The sequence below is a fragment of the Camarhynchus parvulus genome, chromosome 13, assembly GCF_901933205.1.
Source record: "Camarhynchus parvulus chromosome 13, STF_HiC, whole genome shotgun sequence".
NCBI lineage: Eukaryota > Metazoa > Chordata > Aves > Passeriformes > Thraupidae > Camarhynchus > Camarhynchus parvulus.
This window is the reverse complement of record NC_044583.1, coordinates 8,922,758-8,942,157: the sequence shown is the minus strand read 5'-3', so window position 1 is coordinate 8,942,157 and position 19,400 is coordinate 8,922,758. Positions and strand designations below refer to the sequence as shown.

The 19,400-nt window shown below is 42.4% G+C and overlaps 1 protein-coding gene across 2 annotated transcripts; it reads left to right on the top strand.

The window, feature by feature from the left end:
• The first annotated feature begins 45 nt into the window (after nt 1-45).
• SAR1B (secretion associated Ras related GTPase 1B) lies at nt 46-14,632 on the top strand. Of its 2 annotated transcripts, none has more exons than XM_030957422.1 (7): nt 46-280; nt 4,703-4,773; nt 7,625-7,744; nt 8,528-8,593; nt 9,133-9,236; nt 9,387-9,518; nt 10,905-14,632. In XM_030957422.1, exons 2-7 carry the CDS (start codon nt 4,719-4,721, stop codon nt 11,019-11,021), a joined length of 594 nt encoding a protein of 197 aa, XP_030813282.1. In that variant the 5' UTR covers nt 46-280; nt 4,703-4,718; the 3' UTR covers nt 11,022-14,632. The 2 variants fall into 2 exon arrangements, with proteins under 2 accessions (XP_030813282.1, XP_030813283.1); XM_030957423.1 differs by lacking the exon at nt 46-280 and adding an exon at nt 291-350.
• The last annotated feature ends 4,768 nt before the right edge of the window (nt 14,633-19,400 follow it).

Below are 19,400 nucleotides of genomic sequence, written 5' to 3'. Positions count from 1 at the left end.
GCGCTGCGGCTTAAGGGGGCGGGGCCGGGGGCAGGACTGGGCGGGCACGCGGAGGGGCGGAGCCGAGCGAAGCCGAACCGAACCCAGCCGAACAGAGCCGAGTCGCACCGAACCGGGGCGAGCCCGGCCGAACCCAGCTGAAGGCAGCGCAATAGGGACCACGCCCGCCTATCCGGACAGAGCCGACTCCATCCGAACGCAGACGAGCCCAGCCGAGTGTGTGCGCCGCGGGTGCCGGTGCCGGAAGGAGCGGCGAGGGGCGGAGCGGGCGCAGCCGCGGGTGAGTGTCGGTGTCGGTGCTGGTGTCGGTGTCGGTGCTGCCCGAGTCCCGGAGCACCTCAGGCTCGGCGGTGGGTGAGCGGGGCGGGCGGTGAGGGGTCTGTTCTCCCGGCCCGCCCCGCAGGCGCTGGACCGTTCCCGTGTCCTGCCGGGAGCGGCCTCCGGGCCGCGGCTGGGCCTGGCCGGGGGTCCCTGCGCGCCCCCACGAGCTGCGGCCTGCGCGGGGCCGCCAGGGGCTCGGGGCCGGCCGCTCCCCTCCCTTCCCTCCTTTCCCTTCTATCGCCTCCCTTTTCCCCCCGGCACTGCCCTGGGGCTGCTCGGGCCGCTGGCGGCACCGGCCGGTCCTGAGGCTGTCACGGTACTCGCAGGTCCCGAGCAGGGCTGCCTCCGTGGGTCTGCGATGGTCAGGTGCCTTAAGGAGCCCCATAACCCACAGATGCCCTGCAGCATCCCTGGGCAGCCGTCTGCTGTGTTGTATGGACCTGACAATACTTGTTTGAAGTAGTGTTATATCTTCAGAAGTTGCTGCTTTTAAGGGTTTTGTTCCCAAGTCAGCGCATGGTGCGGCAGCCCTGCAGCGAGGATGTGCTCTGACAGCTGGGCTTTGTGAGCCAGGGCTGCCGAAACCTCTGCACCAGCTGCCCTTAGGAACTCGTGTGTTGTAGTGCTGTTTTCATAGGTAAACTCTGCTGTCTCAAAAATTAGTTGCTGTCAAAAATTTGTTAAAATACTTTAAGAAAGTCTATGCTTTTGCCTCATTTTCTAACTATGCCTTTCCTTAGCTCTTAAAATACAAGATCCAAGTGCAGTTTCAAATCAAAGAATAAACTGTGTTGTAGAATCTCAGTTTATCCACTGAGTTTCCTAGGGATTTTTACTTTTGTTGCCTGTGGTAATGTTTTATGATGTTGTGGTGATCATGTGTGAAATTATAACTTTCAAGTTATCATGTTTCCATCCTGCTTGAAAAACTAAAAATACACCTTTGGCAGTAGGCTTTAAGCTGTTGCTTGCAGGTTGTGGTTTCAGACTGAACTGTGGCTGAAACTGATGTTTGGAGCTCTCAGGCTGGGCTGAGATCTCTTCTTTTTTGCTGACAGTCCCCTCACAGGTGTAGCACAGTGTGTTCCCAGTTCATGCAGGAGCTGTTCTCTTGGGTGTTACTGGTTTCTGTTTCCTAATTGTTCCATAAAGGCATTTAAAACACTCTTTAAAAGCCTGATATTGTCTCTTACCTTAACTTCAAGAGTCTTCAGAAGTGAGCACTGTCCTAAGGTTTGGAAGTGACATGATGAATTTTTAGCTAGAAAAAAAGAAAGTTGAGTGTAGGAGGAAAGAATTTCTTAGTTTTCAGAAGATAAAAGAGGTGTGAGTGAGTTTGCTTGCTAGTCCATGCTGTCAGCAGCTTTCCCTTCAGGAGGCTGGCTCGGTGTTACCAGAGCCACTGTGGGGAATTCCTCATTCTCCAGTCTCAGTGAGTGAACCCACGTCCTTGGTCTGTGGAGTGGTGGACCTGGCTCCACAGGAGTTACTGGGTGATGCTTTGCTGATGAAAAAACATTGACCAGGGTTGAAGGGGATGTTTTTCAGTGGTGGACGTGTGTCACTGAAGTGATACTAGAAAGTTAACTTTGGTGTCTATGCAGTAGAGACACAGTGAGTTGGTGATGTCTGTAAAAGCAGTTGGTATCAAAAGACTGTCTTGGTCCAGCACAGCTTTTCATTCAAAACTTTTGTCTGCTTCCAGTGGATTATTTTCAGATCAACCCTTGAAATAACATTTAAATAGTACCTTCATCTCCATCATGGCTTGTGAACAGTGATTGCTGAGTCTTCATTGTTCTGCTTTTGTGGTGTTTTAACGTGAGCCTGAGAGTTTGAGTCTGTATATATTCAACAGCCTCAGCTCTTCCCTGAATGTGCTCTCAGCATAACCACTCTCAAACCAGAGCAGAGCCACTCTGGTTTTGTAATGCTTTGATTTGACATAGCTCTGGATTATAAAGTTTTCCTGTGTGATAAGAGTGGATTTAATATCACTATTCAAATATTACCTGTGCGCCTTTACAATTAGCTGTCCATTTTTTTCCCATTTTGAAAGTGTTTTCCTTTAACTGCTGCCAGCTGATATGGAGGTTGTTCAGAGAGGATTTGGGTAGCTCTGTTTCCAGCACCACTTTTCTTATGGTGATGGAAATTGAAGCAGTATTAATGCCACTTCAGCTGTGTTTGTAGAGTAATCCTGCTCTCACATCAATCGTTTGAATCTCACCCCTTAAAAGTTTTTCTGTAGTGCATGAAGATTGTTTTGGTTGATGTTTTTTGTAAACCTAAGTGTAATAGATGGAACAGGTTAATACAACTGAACACTGAAGTTATTCTCACCTCAGTAATCTGAGCACTTCTCTTACATCATGACCTGCCCTGATTTGCAGGTTATTTGAGTCGATGGTTTCCCTAAGCCCCACAGAGACTTTTCTCCATTGGTATTTTGCTCAAGCAATAAATAAATCTGCTGACGTGTGTGTTCTGCCATGTTTGCTTATTCTTGACCTTTGATTTTTAGCCATGCAAGGGACAGTTTCAGTCATGACATTGTGTAACTGGGTGTTTATGCATTGACAAGCATATTTGATTGGTATTCTTAAAAATTGTGCCTGTTGCAGCTGCTGTGTTGTTCAGAGTCATGTAGACGTGGTTAAAGGTTCAAGGGTTAGCTGTGGTGAAACCAAGACACCTGGTGCTTCGTCATCTGAACAGATTTTGTTCCGTTGCAAGCAAAGGTCATTTAAATATCCGCTCCTCTTTCCACATTAGCTCTGTGTGATGTGCCTGTTGTTGCGTAGCAAAGAAACTGTCATGGGTTTAGTTGCTGTGATGGATGTCTGGATTTTTGGGCTGGTTCAGACCTGTGTTTTGACTCCTGTGTGCTGTGCTCTAGGCTCAGAGCTGCCTTGACGTCCTCTTGTGATGCCCCAAGGCAGCCCTGCAGCTTCTAAACAAGTGTGGTGGGACCCTGTAGCAGTGTGGATGCCTCTCCCAGCTGTGTTTAGCAGTGCAGCCCAGTTTTTCCAGGGCAGCCAGACTCCAGTGTCCACGGGGGTCGTGTATTCCAGTAGGAATTAGTTGGCTAAGGGCTTCTAAGGATGTTGCCCTTTAGTCTCCAAGAGAACTAAAATGCTCACAGTTCACTGTGTCAAACTGGTGCTTTCAGTGTGATTTAGAGCACGAGTTTGATGAGGAGCAGCTGAGGGAGCTGGGGAGGCTCAGCCTGGAGAAAGGAGGCTCAGGGGGAAACCTCATCACTCTCTGCAACTCCCTGACAGGTTGTAGCCAGGTCAGGGTTGGTGTTTTCTCTCAGGTGACAAGACAAGAAGAAACGGCTTCAAGTTGTGCCAGCAAAGATTCAGATTACATATTAGGAAAAATTTCTTCACTGAAAGGGTGGCCAAGCCCTGCACAGGCTGCCCGAGGCAGTGGTGGATTCACCACCTCTGGAAGCACTCAGAAGTTCCGTGGATGTGGCCTTGGGGACTTGGTTTAAGTGTGCTTCTTTAAGTGTGAACACGGAGGTGCTGGGCTAAAATTAGACTCAATGATCTTAGAGGTCTTTTCCAACCTCAATGATTCTATTATTATCCTCACTTTAGATAATGAGGAAATTAAGATGAAAGCTAGGAAATTAATCACTCATGGCTACACAACGAACCTAGCTAGTATGGGCTGTCAGCTCAGCTTCTGTTATTGAATCCAAGCTGAAGGAATTCAGTGGGGAAAATGGGGGTCTGGTAGTTTTTTTTAAACAAAACTTTTGCATTTAAGGTTTGAATTGTGGCAGCCTGTGCAGGGCAGTACAGGAGGTACTGACGGACAGGTCACTGTCTTTGGAGGGTAATTCCAGTGCTTTGTGCTAGGTAATTGTTTTCCATAACAAGCCAAACAGACAGGTTCTGTGTGGACAAGGATTTCTTTGGTATCAAACTTCTCTAGATTCAACTCTGCAAAACTTCTTCACTTCTTACTGCCTCCACTTTGAACCCCAGCAGCTCCCAGGGGTGGCTGGAGCCCTAAATCTGCACTGGTATCCCTCTAGTGCCCTCTCTGAAGTGCCACCTTTCCCCAGCTGAAAAGTAAAAATCCTGTTTAAAATCTTCAGTGGATCATCACATACCTTCAACAAATTGTAGTTTGGATAAAATTATTTTTACTTCTTGGAAAGACTTCAGTCCATGTAGTGTTTTCCCAAGGGAGGGGAAAGTCTTTGCTATTGTCATTTAACTGGTCTATGATACAGTTTACCAAAACTAATTTATTTTTTTTAACACAGGATTTTAAATTGTTTTTGTTACCTATAAATATTTTACAATGCTTAATGTCCTGTTCTGACAGAACTTAAATGCATTGTATTTTCTCTTTATTTCAGACTACAAGATTCAGATATGTTCCTATTTGATTGGATTTACAGTGGTTTCAGTAGTGTATTGCAGTTTTTAGGTAAGTCATTATTGTTTGGAGCTTTTCCTTTCTGCTATTCTTGTGTGAAATATCTGCTCACCTCTGTTATCTTCAAATAAGACTGCTGGGTAAACAATAATATTTGGTTTGGTGTACTTTCAGTAACACTCAAACAAAAATTTCGCTTATCAATACTGAGCATTTCCAGAGTATGCTCTCCACTCTGTCTTACATTAACCCTTCCTGAAAAAAATTACATTTTAGTTCATGATCATAAAAGGTTGGACTTTTCTAATCATACTACATTTAAGCTGGTGTAATTCACTTGGCTTTTATGAGTCTTCTCCTGATTTTTCTCAATTAAAAGAACTGAACTCAGTTATTTTAATTCAGTTCTTTTGCACATGAAGCTATCATTTCAGAATCCAAATAGGAGGGACTGTCTGCAAAGAATTAGTGTCAGATATTGGAGCCCTTTCTCATGTTCAGCAGCACATTGTTCTGTGATTTTTTGTTCTGTGCCACAAAAATTAATGTGAAACTTCACTGACATCTACTCAAGAGCCTCAGAAAATTATTCCCTGTTCAAAAAGTCTGCAATCCATATCAGTCCAAGGTGAAAAAACTCCACAACGATGAGGAAAATTAATGTTAGGATGCTAAAAAAAGGAACAGAAGTTACAGATCACATAGGTAAAAGACACAATTTCCAAATTGAAAGGATTTTATTGAAGTGGTCAAAAAGCATTTGAGGCTAAGAAGTCATAGCAAGCTGTGCCGCCTACCTTTTATCAGTTGAAAGTTTAAAGTTTTGCACTGAATGTCAGACCCTTGGCCTGCTATCAAAATGTTAGCCAGTGAAATTTTAACTAAGTTGACTAATCTTTCTTATCTCTTCTTCTTTAGCTGCACAGTGATTACTGCACACTGGCTTGCTCTTCCATTCCTGTGCAAGCAAAGGCTAATTCTGCTGAAAGACAGAGCAGCTTGAAGCAGCTCCCTCTTTTATGTCCCTCTTTTTCTAAAAGAAACACTTTCTCTTTGCATTCTCAGTTATAGTTAGAGTTGAAGAAGGCAGATCATAACATTTGGGAAACTGCCCACAGTTCCCTGTGCTGTCCTGTCAGAAGGTTAATGGGATCACTTTAGGAAGAACATCTTTGCACAAGTATACTTCTGGGAGGCACAAAAACATTTTTTAATTTGTATGTATGTATAAAAACTCAGGTCTTGGTGTAGCCAGTAGCTGAAGTATGGCTGCTTGTTAGTCTTGTGTTTCTCTGAAAGACACCTGGGAAGCTTGAAATTCAGTTGTGGTGCAACCAGCAATATCTGACTGGGAAGCAAAGACTCCTGGATCTGTAGGCTGAGAGGGGAAAAATATTATTTTTTTCCTATAAGTTAGTAGAGTTTTGATTTTAACTCGTGAGTGTGAACTGGAGTCTCTCCTGTGATGTAAGTTATTATATGAAAATGTTTGTTCACTTCTTTCTCTGTGAACATTAACACTTTCTCCTCCACTCCCTGGTTTAAAGTTAGTGTATATATGGGCATGTGAGAGGTGAGTTTGGGAAGTAAGGGTTGTTGTATTTGAAAGAACTGTGAAGACACTCTGCAGGACCTGGAGTAATAAAGATCATTAATGAAATAAGATGAGGAATAGGAGAGAATATTCATTCCTACAAGTTACAAAACATGTCCATCTGGAATGTGATCCCAGAGATTAGCTCAAAGGCAGAGGGAGAGGTGAGCAAACAGCAGTGGTGTAAAGGTCTGCTGGGCAGAGGCACCTCTGCCCCTGCAATGCTGCAGCCTCAGCAGGGCTGGCTCCACTTCCCAACACACACGAGCATAGCACATTACAGAAAATAGGGGTTTTTCTCAGTACAGAACAGGATTGATTTTTTTGTTTTAAATTTAATTTATCTTAATGTTTTACTTTGAATATCAATGAGTTTGAAGCAGTGAAAACTAATTCTGGCAGAGGATACAGTGTTGACAAGTTGTAAGAGAATTGCCCTTTGATAATCTCCAATTTAAGAAAATATGGTGTTTGTGTTTTAAAAAATCTTTCCTCTCCTTCACAGCAACTGTTGCACTTCTGGGGTTACAAGTGGAGGGGGAGAAGAAGGGCAGAAGACATTTTTATAAAGATGACAATCAATGAAAATAAAATTTCTTGTTCCTGTTAGGAAAGCATTGTCACATGGGACAAAGTGTGTCAGAAGTGTCCTGACAATGCCATTCAGGATGTAGCCAACAGTTTTCCTGGGGGTGGGGGTGAAAGTCACTTTTTGTCCAAATAATGTGTTAACCAATATTAAACAATTCATTCACAAATTATGGTTATTGATGTTGAATCGAATTTCTCCGTATTATTGTGATTGAGGTCTGAATTTTCTTTTTTGTCTCAGACAAGTGTTTTGTTGTAAGTGGAGGTGGATGAACAGAGTTCAGGTTCAGAATGGTCCATGGTCCAGAGCCTGCTGTTAATGCTGGGTCTGTGCCCGCCTCTCCACCACCTGTGAGCAGAACTGTCCTTTTGCTGGGGCAGAGTAAACTACACTGGTAGCATTTAGTCCTGTTCTGTCAGAAGCTTTTCCTAAGATAATGGAATGCATTCCATGATTGACACATTCACACCAATTTGTGCCTCTCCTGCCAAGCATCCTGTAAGCTGCATGTTACCTGGTGCAGCAGGCTTGTGAAGTAAGTGGGAATGTCATTTGTACAACGTGGATAAAGGGCACTGATAAAGGTGTGGTCCGGTTTGCCTGGTCTGTATTTCATACCATGACTGTAACACTTTGTTCCTGGGAGCAAAATCATCTCTAGTGCTAGAAATGAACTCTTTTGAACTGATTAGTCACTAGGTCCTTTTTTGTTCTAGGACTGTACAAGAAATCAGGCAAACTAGTGTTTCTTGGACTGGACAATGCTGGAAAAACGACACTGCTGCACATGCTCAAAGATGACAGACTGGGACAACACGTCCCCACGTTACACCCCAGTAAGTTCATAGTGCTGCTCCTTAGCTAGAAAGCATTTGAAGAAAAGCAGGATCTGATTATGCCAGATCTAAGACAACCAGTGTAACTGGAGAGATCCAAATGGATTTTTGGGATTGCAATCCATGGATAGTTCAAGTCATCTTAAAAAAACAATGTGTGTAGGATAGTTCAGAGTGTTATATTTAAAATTAAGAGGTGAATAACAATCAGAACAATGAAGTAGAGAGTTTGTACTATAGAAGCTGCAAGAAATAGGGGCTTGCAATTTTTGGGAACAGTTTCTCTGTATAATTAGAAAATCAGTGTTTGTGTCTCAGAGGTTGCTTTGTAATTGTTATCCTGGTAACCTTGCAGGAGAAAAAGTTCAGCAGGTTGAAAATGTGGATTGGGGAAGTCTAGTAAGGAGGTGAGAAACTGGGAAAGGATGTGGAGAGGAGAAACCTTGAACAGTATTGAAAACAACATGCCAAATGCAAAATCTTTTTTGCAAACCAGATGTCAGAGCCAGCTGTTGTTTGTGTAACATGCAGGGATAAATAATGTAGGAATACTCTGCTCTTCTTAGCATTGTAGATGTTTCACACATGCTTTAATGGTTAATAACATTTTGGTGATACATGAATGTGCCATTGATTTTGAGAGAATGCATTACTCTCATGTTCTTCTTGAATAACAAAATACTGGAAAGAACCAAAAGAAAGTAAAATCTATGTGCTAGAAGGCCAGACTTTTCCAAAGCACTGCATAATCTTCACCTAGAACATAATTCTGTGTATTTCCAGCTTCAGAAGAGCTGACAATTGCTGGCATGACTTTCACTACCTTCGATCTGGGTGGACATGCTCAAGGTAGGAGTGTGTGTTGACTCACTCAAGCTCACTGAACTGGGCTGGAGTTTGCTTCCAATCAGAAACATGGCCCTGCTGCAGAGACTGACTTCCCAAACTCTTCTGGGACATTGGCTGCTCTTTTGCCCAACTCCACCATTTATCACAAATCATAAATATGATTTAGCAAGAGCTGCAGTAGAGGAGAAACTTTTGACTAATACTGTGAGGAGGAGTTTGGTACTTTGAATTCCTTGCATTTACCTTCAAACTTACCTTTGTTGACATAATTCTTGGGGAAACAAAAACCATTTCCACACATCAGCATTCATGTGGGATAGAACAATGATAACATTAGAGTGAATTATAATTTTGTTCTGTTATTTCAAGCTTTGTAAAACATGAAATTGCATTCCAAAGACTGGCAACATAAGCTAAGAATTTTTAAAAAATCAAATTAATAAACCCACACACACCTGTTGCTTTTTAATTACCAATGTGCATAGCTCTGTTATTTGGGGATAATTTCCTTTTATTCTAATTTCTTATTTTCCCTGTAGCTCGCAGAGTGTGGAAAAACTACCTGCCTGCAATTAATGGTGTTGTGTTCTTGGTGGACTGTGCAGATCATGAAAGATTGCTTGAATCAAAAGAAGAACTTGATGTAAGTTTAAATAAGCTTTTGAAAGTTTGAACTTCTAAGAACTGAGCTCAAATCCCCAACAGATCTCTGCTGTCACCTGCAAATGAGTAGTAGTTATTTGACCTTCTGTATTTTAAATTAATCAGTCCTCCTTTCTCCATTCCTTTGCAGTCACTAATGACAGATGAAACTATTGCTAATGTGCCTATCCTAATTCTTGGTAACAAGATTGACAGACCTGAAGCCATCAGTGAAGAGAGGTTACGAGAGACGTTTGGTCTGTATGGCCAGACAACAGGAAAGGTATTGCTTGGTTTAGTTTTTAATAACAATATATAGAATGAATCCCAGAGTCTCTTTGTGTGTGTGTGTGTTAAATGTATGCCTACTGCAACTTTTTACATCATATTTAATGCCACATTTTTTCAGAGAAAATGTATTTGTATGTAGGATAATTTTTAGTACTTCAACTTTCTTATGCACTATTTTTAAACAGTTTTCAGAGGCTATAGTTGTAGAGTGAATTGAGAGAAAACAATAGAATCTTTCTCATTTCAAATGCAAGCTTTAATAATTTTCTACCTAACATATTTGCCTAAAGCTTAGAGATAGATTTACACCATTATAGAAGTCCAAGTTTGTAGGTTGTGGGAAGGAAAAAGTTCCTACTGTCATCTGTAGCAACAAGGCAGATTTCTAGTAAGGATCTTTGTGATACTTCAGCTCCTCTTAATGTAAATAAAGTTAATACAGTGCTCTGCTTGTGAGCATTAGAAACGGTGCTTGATGTCCTTGGCCCTTGGAAAGAAACCTGCCTGCAGCTGACAGAGTCGTTCCACTGTGGCTTCCAATCACAGCTCCCTTAGCTGACCAGCTCTGATGAGGACACCTGCCTTGCAATTCCTCTTTACTTATTCACTCTTTGGTGCCCCCCTTTAAGTTCAGTGCCAGTCATAGTTTAGGTCAGACAAGAAGTAATCTTTACTTCCTTGTTTTTGCATTTTGCCCTCTTGTTTTCTGGTCTTTACACCACATATATTTGATGAAGCATGGACACCACTGTGAATCTCCAGTTGAACAGCAGCTTTATTGCACTGTGCTGATCTTAGCAAGCAAGCACATGGCACTCTTGCTTTGGTCAGTCCTGAAACTGGTAGCAAATGGTTTTTTAATCTGCAAACAGAGCAGGGAACTGTGACTGAGCACCAAATACAAGCTCTAAAATTCTCTTTGCATGTTTGCTGTTCTGTTCTGGTTTCACATCCCCTCTCCAGTGTGCATGCATGTGAGAACATGCATGGTGTTGTTGTACACAAGTTACTGAGGTGAGGGTCACATGTTCTGGTTTCCCTGTGGAGGTGTCAGCCCCAGAGAAGCTGGGGATGCCCCATTCCTGGAAGTGTTTTCATGCCAGTTTGGACAGGGCTTGGAGCAACCTGGGGTAGTGGATGGTGTCCCTGCCCATGAGAGGGGTTTGGAATGAGATGAGCTTTTAAGGTCCCTTCCAACCCAACCCATTCTATGATTTTAGATTAATTTATTTTCCAAAATTCCAGTGTCAAACAGGAGTTAAATAGGGGCGTTCCATAGAAGCAGATGTCCATGTGGAATAGATGCTGTTTATAAGGGAACTGTAAGGGCATTTTTATTTACAAGGAGCTGTAAGGGCCTGTCTGTGTCTCTCTGCAGGGCAGCACACCACTGAAGGACCTGAATGCCAGGCCCCTGGAGGTGTTCATGTGCAGCGTGCTGAAGAGACAAGGCTACGGGGAGGGGTTCCGCTGGATGGCCCAGTACATCAACTGAGCCTGCCAAAATCCCAGCAGCACACCCTGCCCTGGGGCTCAATGTCTGCTCCTTTTTGATCACTCAGTGTACGTAACTTGAATTCATTTGACTGTTCAATTTTAAAAATACACATTTTTAGCTAATTATATCATTGATGCTAAATTGTAAGTGTGAGGATTGCGAAATTATTTCAAGCAAGTTTGTAAGTTTAAATACCACAACCTGTGAGCTTTCTAATCCCATGCAACATCCTTTTGCAGCTTTTAATTTAATGAGTGTCCAGCACCATTTTTGGTAAGAGCAACTTTCCAGTACAGGATGTTTGAATGCACTTTTTAACAGCTGAAAACAATGAACATGTGAAAAATATTTAATGCTTATGTTAAATTTTTTATGTACTTTTTTGAAACTGGTTTTATAACTTCAGAGTATATAACCATCTTTCAAGGAATAATAAATAATTAGCTGATGGATAATTGCATGATGCCTTACAGTTTTCAATAATACACTTTCTTATGCAACGTCATGCAATAAATTTAAATCCAGTTTTTGGCATCTTTAATGGGAAATGTTTCATTTTAATGTGTCTTAACTAGTGAGGCTGATCTGAATATGTGGGATATTTTCCTGAAACACAAGCAGGCCACAAAGTAGTTTTGTTGTAGATTAGAGTAAGGTGGGTTTTTTCAGACTACTAAATTCTATTTATTTTAGAATTTTCCATAGTAAAGGAAAAATCCACTGTGATGCCCTTATAATTACCACAAATAGAAAAAGTCTAAATTAGCTGTGCCAAAGCAAATATTGAATTAATGACAAAAGTGGTCTTAATCTACTGGTTTCTTGAATTGAACCCCTGATATGACACAAGAAATACAGTTTCTTTCTGAAGAAATAAGGATACCACTGCACTAAATATCCTGTTTCCAATTTCATTCATTTTTGGGTCTACCAGAAGACTTGCCCATGAAATTTCCAGGAAAAAGAAGGGGTTGCCATTGCTGCTTTTGCAAGTTTACCAGCTCACACTCATTGGCCAGTTTTATTTTTAGGACAAGATGGATTCTTTTACATGGTTTTGCCCTGAAACCTGGCCAGCGTGGCAGCTGCTGGCTGCCCAGGGCACTTATTTCTGGGGTCAAATTCAGTCCCTCTTTCCAGTTTCTGACTGCTTTTCCCTGCTTTTGAGTGTTAGTTCCCCAAGGAGAAAGCAGGTTATCTTTGAAGAAAGGGTGCTGCAGCACATTTTATTGATACTGGCTGGGAGCTGTGGTGGGTGCTTTCTTGTGCTGGGCAAGTTTTACTCCTAATTTGCCAAATGAATGTGGGTTTTCAGCCCTGGAGTCAGCATTTCACTCTGATGGCTTTGAGTTTCACTGTGTAGTTTGTTTTGTCCTTGTACAAATACAAACTGCTGCAAGTTGTACTGAATCCTTTTACTTCCTGTTGTATATCTTCTCCAAAATACTTTAGGCCTTATGTTTCCAATATCCACAGCAGCAAATGTATTTCTGACTGGTTTGATTTCACAAGTAACTTTCTTTTGACCTCTGGGCTTGAATCTCAGATCTAAAGGCTGTAGGCACAAAGCAAATAAATAAGACTTATTCCCTGCCCAAACCTGAACTGGTATGATTGAATATTGATGATCAGTTCCCCACAGTCCTAGATTGTGCATCTGAATAATTCAGAACCTAACTAATATAAATTGTAAATGAAGTTTATTACTGCAGAATCACATGCAAAACATTAAGCCCAGTTTGTGTGTGGTGCAGTTCAGTGTGAGGGCATTGGAGGGCTTTTCCAAATGACCAACATAGAGAATTCTGCATTTTAACTTATGCTCAGCTGTAGAGTGGTGTCTCTGCTGCATAAATCCAAACTGGAGGCAAGAAGTGGCCTCTCACCACTGTGTGCACAGTGTGTGTCTTTACTACCTACAGCCAGTATGTAGGGGATGTGCCTCTTGGTTTTTTTCTCTAGCTTTTTCTGATGATGGTGATAATGCAGAGAACTACAGCTAAATCACTAGATGGTGTAAATATTATAAGTACTACTTGCAGAGTCACATTGTGGTGTTGATGTGAGGGATTTGGGACTGTGTTGCCTGTGCTTATGGAAATGAAGCTGGAAGTGGAGATGTTGTGCTGCACTTCCACAGGCTGAGCCATTGCATGGGCTTGGAGGGGCCCTCCTCACCTGCTCTTCCAACCAACTGTGAGCAACAGCACTAAGAAAATGGGTAATCCCATTAAAAATTAAAAAGGAAGGGAGGTGATGGTGCTTAAAAGTGTGTGTTAAGAACAGTTCCCAGTGTTGTGGAAACACTCTTGGTTCCCTGGTTCCTGCTCTGGGATGGTGGCTGAAATGTTATTGTAATAAGGGCATGGAGAAACCTGGACCTTGTGTTATCCAGCTGGGTATGTTGTTGGAATAGATGATCAATGCTCAGTGAAATACATAAATAATCTTCCTCTATTTCATTTCATTCAGCAGAGGAGGGACCTTTCTTCTGTAGTTTACATTCTGTTGTGCACATGAATGTGAATGAGTGTTGTGTGTCTTTGTGTGCAGACTTTATTAATAGACAAATATACTGATGAGAATTTTCCTGGTCGTTCTCATCCCCACCCCCTCCATATCCCCCTGGCCATTTAGTTCTATTTTATTCCTATGACTGTGGCCAGTCTTGCTTCAAAAAAAGTAGTGTTCACATTTGGGTCTGACTTATGATTTTTTTTTGCACTCTTGACTATGCAGATTTTAATTGAACATCACTTTAAAGAATGTGAAAAAGAAAACTCATTAATAAAGATGTTATTTATGAATTGTCTCATTTTGTTTTTACATTGCAACAGCTCCTTAAGAGAAATGAATGCACATTTCTAAGATCCTACTAACTACTTCTGACAGTGGCCTGTATTTCACAGCCGTGACCCTATTTACCAGCATCTCTGGGTTGAACATTTCTTTTGCTTTGATGTAATTAAAATTGGGGTCTAGTATGTATGGTATAACTGAGAGGTGATTGCTGTATTTCAGTCGTGGTTTAATACATTTTTCAGCAACAATTTTTGGCATTGGAGATGGAAAAGCTCTCCAAGCTTTCTCATTCATCCTCTGCCAGATCAGGATTATTTCTGTGTTCAGGTCCTGACTATGATGTGCCAAAGGTGACCTGTGGCATTCACTGGAGTACAGTACCTGCATGCATGGGAGCTTTATTGTGGTTTGATAATTGGATCTGAGCATCAAATAAAGAACAATTGGCATTCACTTTTTATCATAATGTCTGTTCAGAAAAATGATGGAGGTGGTCTCCAATCCCAGTGAATTCACAGGTCTGCTGGAGGTCAAATTGTTCTTCTCTTGTTGGTCCTGTCAAAGTATTTGGTTGTTTCCAACCAAAGTCCAGTGTTTCTGTTGACTACAACGTGCTCACATTTAGGTCACACTATTGTTAGTTGTGGACTGAGGAGTTACATTTGAGCTTCATCCACTGGGGTCAGTGGGAATGTGTAACTTCTTGCACTTGGACAAACCACTCTTTGCACTGGTATTTCTGTTCTGAAATGTGAGTGCACTAAATGTTGAAAATTGTAATTTATAAAATAAACTGCAGAAGAAAAGCTGAAGGTGAAAGTGTTCTTTAACGTGTTGTCGATGCATTTGTTATTATCTTGTCCCATCCTATGCTGGAAATACAAGTATTGGGAATAGAAAATAAAATTTTGCTTGAAATTTGAAGGAGTTTTAAACAGGTAGTTCTTGTCAAATTATCAAAATCAGGAAAAAGGTGTGCTCAGTATATGGTCTAGGAGTGAGTTTGGGTTTTCTTGGGTGGGTATAGTAATAGTTCTGTCTCATTTTTGCTCAGTTTCTGTTCATGGGTGTATGGAAAAAAATCCTCTATCTGGAAAACTCTTTGAACGTGGAAAAAATTGCCTTTCCTTTGTTGCAGTTCTAAAATAAGATGGAAAGATATGATCTTAGAGGTGAGTGATACATCCTTAGAATCCAGCTGTGCTCTAGGATTGGCCCTCTTGGTGGGACTATGGAGTGGGGGTTGCCACTGAGTTCAAATTTATCAAACTGAGTGTAGCCCACAGGAGAGTGTGTTAACCTACTGTTAGAGAACTGTTTTCCAACCCTAAGCATACATTCTCCTTAGTTTACATTTTTCAAATTATTTTTGTCTGCTTTTGAATTACAATTAAAAATTTGGTGAGCAAGTATGGTAAAATAATAATTTAAAAAATATATCCCTTGTTTTTCTTATGACCCTGTTTCTCACTGCGCATGTTGCATCATAGTAAGAAATCTTACAGTAATATTTTGGAGCCCTTGATGCCTTTCATTTCAGGGCCTCAGAGCTTTCAATCTGCTAATGTTGCCTCATCATCCTTTTGAGTGGAAGGGCTCCTGTCCTTGTTTTCCCTCTGGTGCCAGTGGTGGCTGGAGGGATTGGGTCATGCTTGGGCTCTGCCTGAACAAGAAGAGCTCTCACAGCAGCCTTGAAGGAAGTGGTGCCTCCCTGACGTGGGCACTGTTTGCCCATGTCTGTAACAGGGTGACAGAAGCCTCCCTCACACAGAAGCTGCTGGAGATACCTCACAAACCTTGTGTAAATTAGTGGCACACTGGGCTGTTTGGGGGGAGCTTTATTCCAAATCCTGAGAAAGAGAAACCTCTATCAAAGAAGGAATTCTGCTTGTGTTTTCAGAGCCATTGTCAGACACAATGCAAGAGAGAAGCAATATGAAGCTTACACATGTTGTTTGCCATTATTATTTTGTGAGGAATGAAGAAAACCCAGAAAGTTCCTCTGTGGGTAGTTGAAGTTAACTGAGCTGCTGTGAGTCTGACTGCAGTGAAGAATGTGTAACAGATCCTCACACATGTGACTGAGGGATGAGTCTATTTATGTCTCTGTAAACATGAAATTATGAAATGCACACCATGGAGATGGGGCTGGTGAAGTCCTTGGCTGACCTGGTCAACTGTTTGCACCTCTCTGGGAGTGCAAAGCAAATTTTAACTTGCTGCAGAACATTGTGCTGCTGGAAGATGTTTAGTGAAAGGGAAGCAGGTTCATGCAATAAAACAAAAAAAGCATCCTGTGTGTTACCAGATGAGAGGGAAAATGCTGTGAGTTTCTGTAATAATATCTCGGACACCTTGTGGGCATAAGAGCACTTGACAGAGTCTAGAAAAAAAAACCCACAATAATTCTTCTTTTGTATGTTCCAGATCTGAAATAAACAGATGTGTGGCTGAGACTTGGATCCTTTCTACAAAATATTAAAAAGTGCAAATCTCAATATTGCAAAAGAAAGAAAAAGATCTGAGAGAAATGGGTGATGGAGACTTTGCTTTTGCACTCATTAGATGGTTCCAGACCTGCACAGGACGAGGTTTTGCTGGGGAAGGAGCTGATCCTACCCTGAGTCCTTTGCTGGAGCCTTCTGGGATCCAGCCCATTGCCACAGGGGGTGAGTGGGAGGGCACTGGGCAGGTGCTTGCTGGGACAAGGAGCAGCCTGTCTGTGCAGGCACAGGAGTCCTGCCACGTGGGAGGAGACCCAAAGCCTGCCCTGGGAGCTGGGTAAGAAAATCATGCAAGGAGGGACAGCAAAACTCCATCCAGCCTGGCCCAGAACAGGGACAGGACAGCCTGCCCTGGACAGCCTCTCTGGGCAGCCTGTGCCAGGGCCTCACCACCCTCACAGGAAGGGTTTGTCCCTAATATCCAGTCTAACCCTGCCCTCTGTCAGGGTGATCCCATTCCCCCTTACCCTGTCACTCCATGCCCTTGTCTGAAGTCCCTCTCCAGGTCTCTTGGAGCCCCATTAAGTGCTGGAAGGGTCTGTAAGATCTCCCTGGAGCCTGCTTGGCTCCAGAATGAGCAACCCCAGCTCTCTCAGCCTGTCTCCAGAGCAGAGATGCTCCAGCTCTCAGAGCATCTTTGTGGCCTCCTCTGGAGTTGCTCCAACAAATCTCTGTCCTTTTTATTTACTCCATTTCTAATTTTCTCATTTTTGCAGAAGAGGCAATCAAACTCCCACCTCATTTTCAGCAAATGCTTGAGCACAGTCCTTTCAGAAACAGATGGTGCCCCTCCATTCACACACAACATCCCCCAAACTCCTGGAGCAGCACGTGCCTTCATCTCCCTCCTGTGCCATGCAGCCCACAGGGCTTGTGTTGCACTGCATCTGACCCCTGCAGCCTATGTTGCTGTGTCTCCCTGGGGAATAGCCTGCTCCCAGTCCTGACCTTTAGAAAGTTTGTGGGTTTTCTGAGCTGAGTAAAAAATCAGGCAAAGTGGAAAGAGCAGCCTTCTAGCTCACAAGCTTTCCACAGTACTGGAAAGGTTCTCAGTGGAAAGCTGAGCCTGTTGGGAAGGATTCAGTGAGCAGCCTAGGTTGGCATCTTACTGATGTGCAAAAGCCAAAGAAAACCCTAAAACCTCAAATTCAGCTCATACCCCCTATTGTCTGGCTGGGCAGCTCTGCCAGCAGTGAAGTGTTGGTGACTACTGTGGAAATTTTGACTAGAAATTACTTTTAAATTGTTTTCCTATGAGCTTCCTAATTGTGTACCATGGACAGCATAGAACAGTAGGATGACAAGGAAAAAATGTGTTAAAATTTCACATTAACTGGCTACTTGCTGATATTTATGCCCCAGTTTAAGTTTATCATGGTGTGCAACCCACTTTTGGGGTACTTAGCAGAAATCATCCTAGTCATAGTTTAAGCATTCATTTTATTCCCACTTTCAAGTTATGTTCTCATGCTTTTCTTTGCCTTGGACACACAGAATCATAGAACTGTTTAGGCTGGAAAAGCCCTCTAAGACCAAGTGCAACCATTAACACAATTATTAGTGTTAGTATGATTAGTGTTATATGTTATATAATGTAATCAGTGTTAATATGCTGCTCTGGGCCCTGTGCATTCCTCCTGCCCTTGAGATGAATCCCAGCCCAACTGGACCATAGCAAGTGTTGCTCAAGCACTCAGTACTGCAGCTGCAAGAGATTTGAGCCATGATTTGATTTATGTCCCACAGGGAACTGCAGCATCAGGTATTTAGGATAAGATGCTGAGTATAATTTGATCTTGACAGCTTATGGGGTTAGAAGGACAAATGCTACCAAAAGTCTTGTTTCTTTTCTTTATTGGTACTTATTCAGTTGCAGAAGGACAGGAGGAGAATTATTCAGGTTTTGGTGCATAGGAAAAGCAGGATCAAATCTTTCATTTTGCACCTTTAAACTCTCAAGGCTCAGTTTTGCCCATGCAAAATTTGTTCATCCCTCACATGCTGCTGGTGCTGCAATTGCTGGACTGGGGTGATGTATCTGTGAGTGACAGGGGGGATTCTAGCTCCAAAAGAGCTCCTTTGATCCAGATTTCCAAAATATATAGTTAGGATCTGTGTAAGAGAAGTGGATAATTTGGATGATGGCCTCCTTTTCCCCATGAATTTTTGTAAGTAGAGGTGTCTCATTAACCAACAGTTGTGTTTTCTGCCTTGTGGCAGTTTATAGAAACTTGATATTTCCAGATATTTCAGCTCTATCATTTAGATAATTGACTTTCCTTGCAAGCATTTGTATTTAAACAGCAGACAGATTGGCAGTGAGATGTGGTTCATGTGAATGCTCCTCATAAAAAACCATTACAAAAGCAAACAGAACTCCAGGTTCACTGAGGAACAGGAGCAAACCAAGGCTTAACCAGCCATGAGTCAATGCAGAAATGAAGTGCCTATTTATTGGTAAATAAAGGCTGGCTCCCATTCCCTGCTTCCAAGCCCACATACCCCTGAGGGGTTTGGAAAGTGGTGATGCAAACTGATGAGTCACAGTTTAGAACAATAGTTTCTTCATGTGAAATGACTCAGGATAAAAGAAAAACAGGTTTTTCAAGAAGCTGATGAAATTACAAAAAAAAATTAAAATAATAAAACAGTAGGACACCTTGAACCTTGTGTTGAAAGTATATCTGTTTGTAAAGGGCAAGGTGGTGGGTGCTTGAGATCAGGGGATCAGGTTGTGCCTGCTTTCAGCTCATTTTCTACTGCCAGAGCAGGCATGGGGATAACCAGAGAAAAAAAAAAAAAAAAAAAAAAGTGTATGAGCACCATGTATCAAAGAACATCTCATGTAATACTGAGGGGTGGCCTTTGCACCACAGTCCCTGCCCTCTCCTCTTTGCCCAGTGTGAGGTGAAGGTGTGTCCTGCTGGGCAGAGGGCAGCACAGCTCCCTGTGAGGTCTGGTGGATTCTCTTGGGATGGGAGATGTCCCCTGCCATGGCCCAAAGAGCCTCTTCATGAACTAAGGGCTCTGCTAGGCACAGTGCTATAAAAATAACATATCCATATTATAG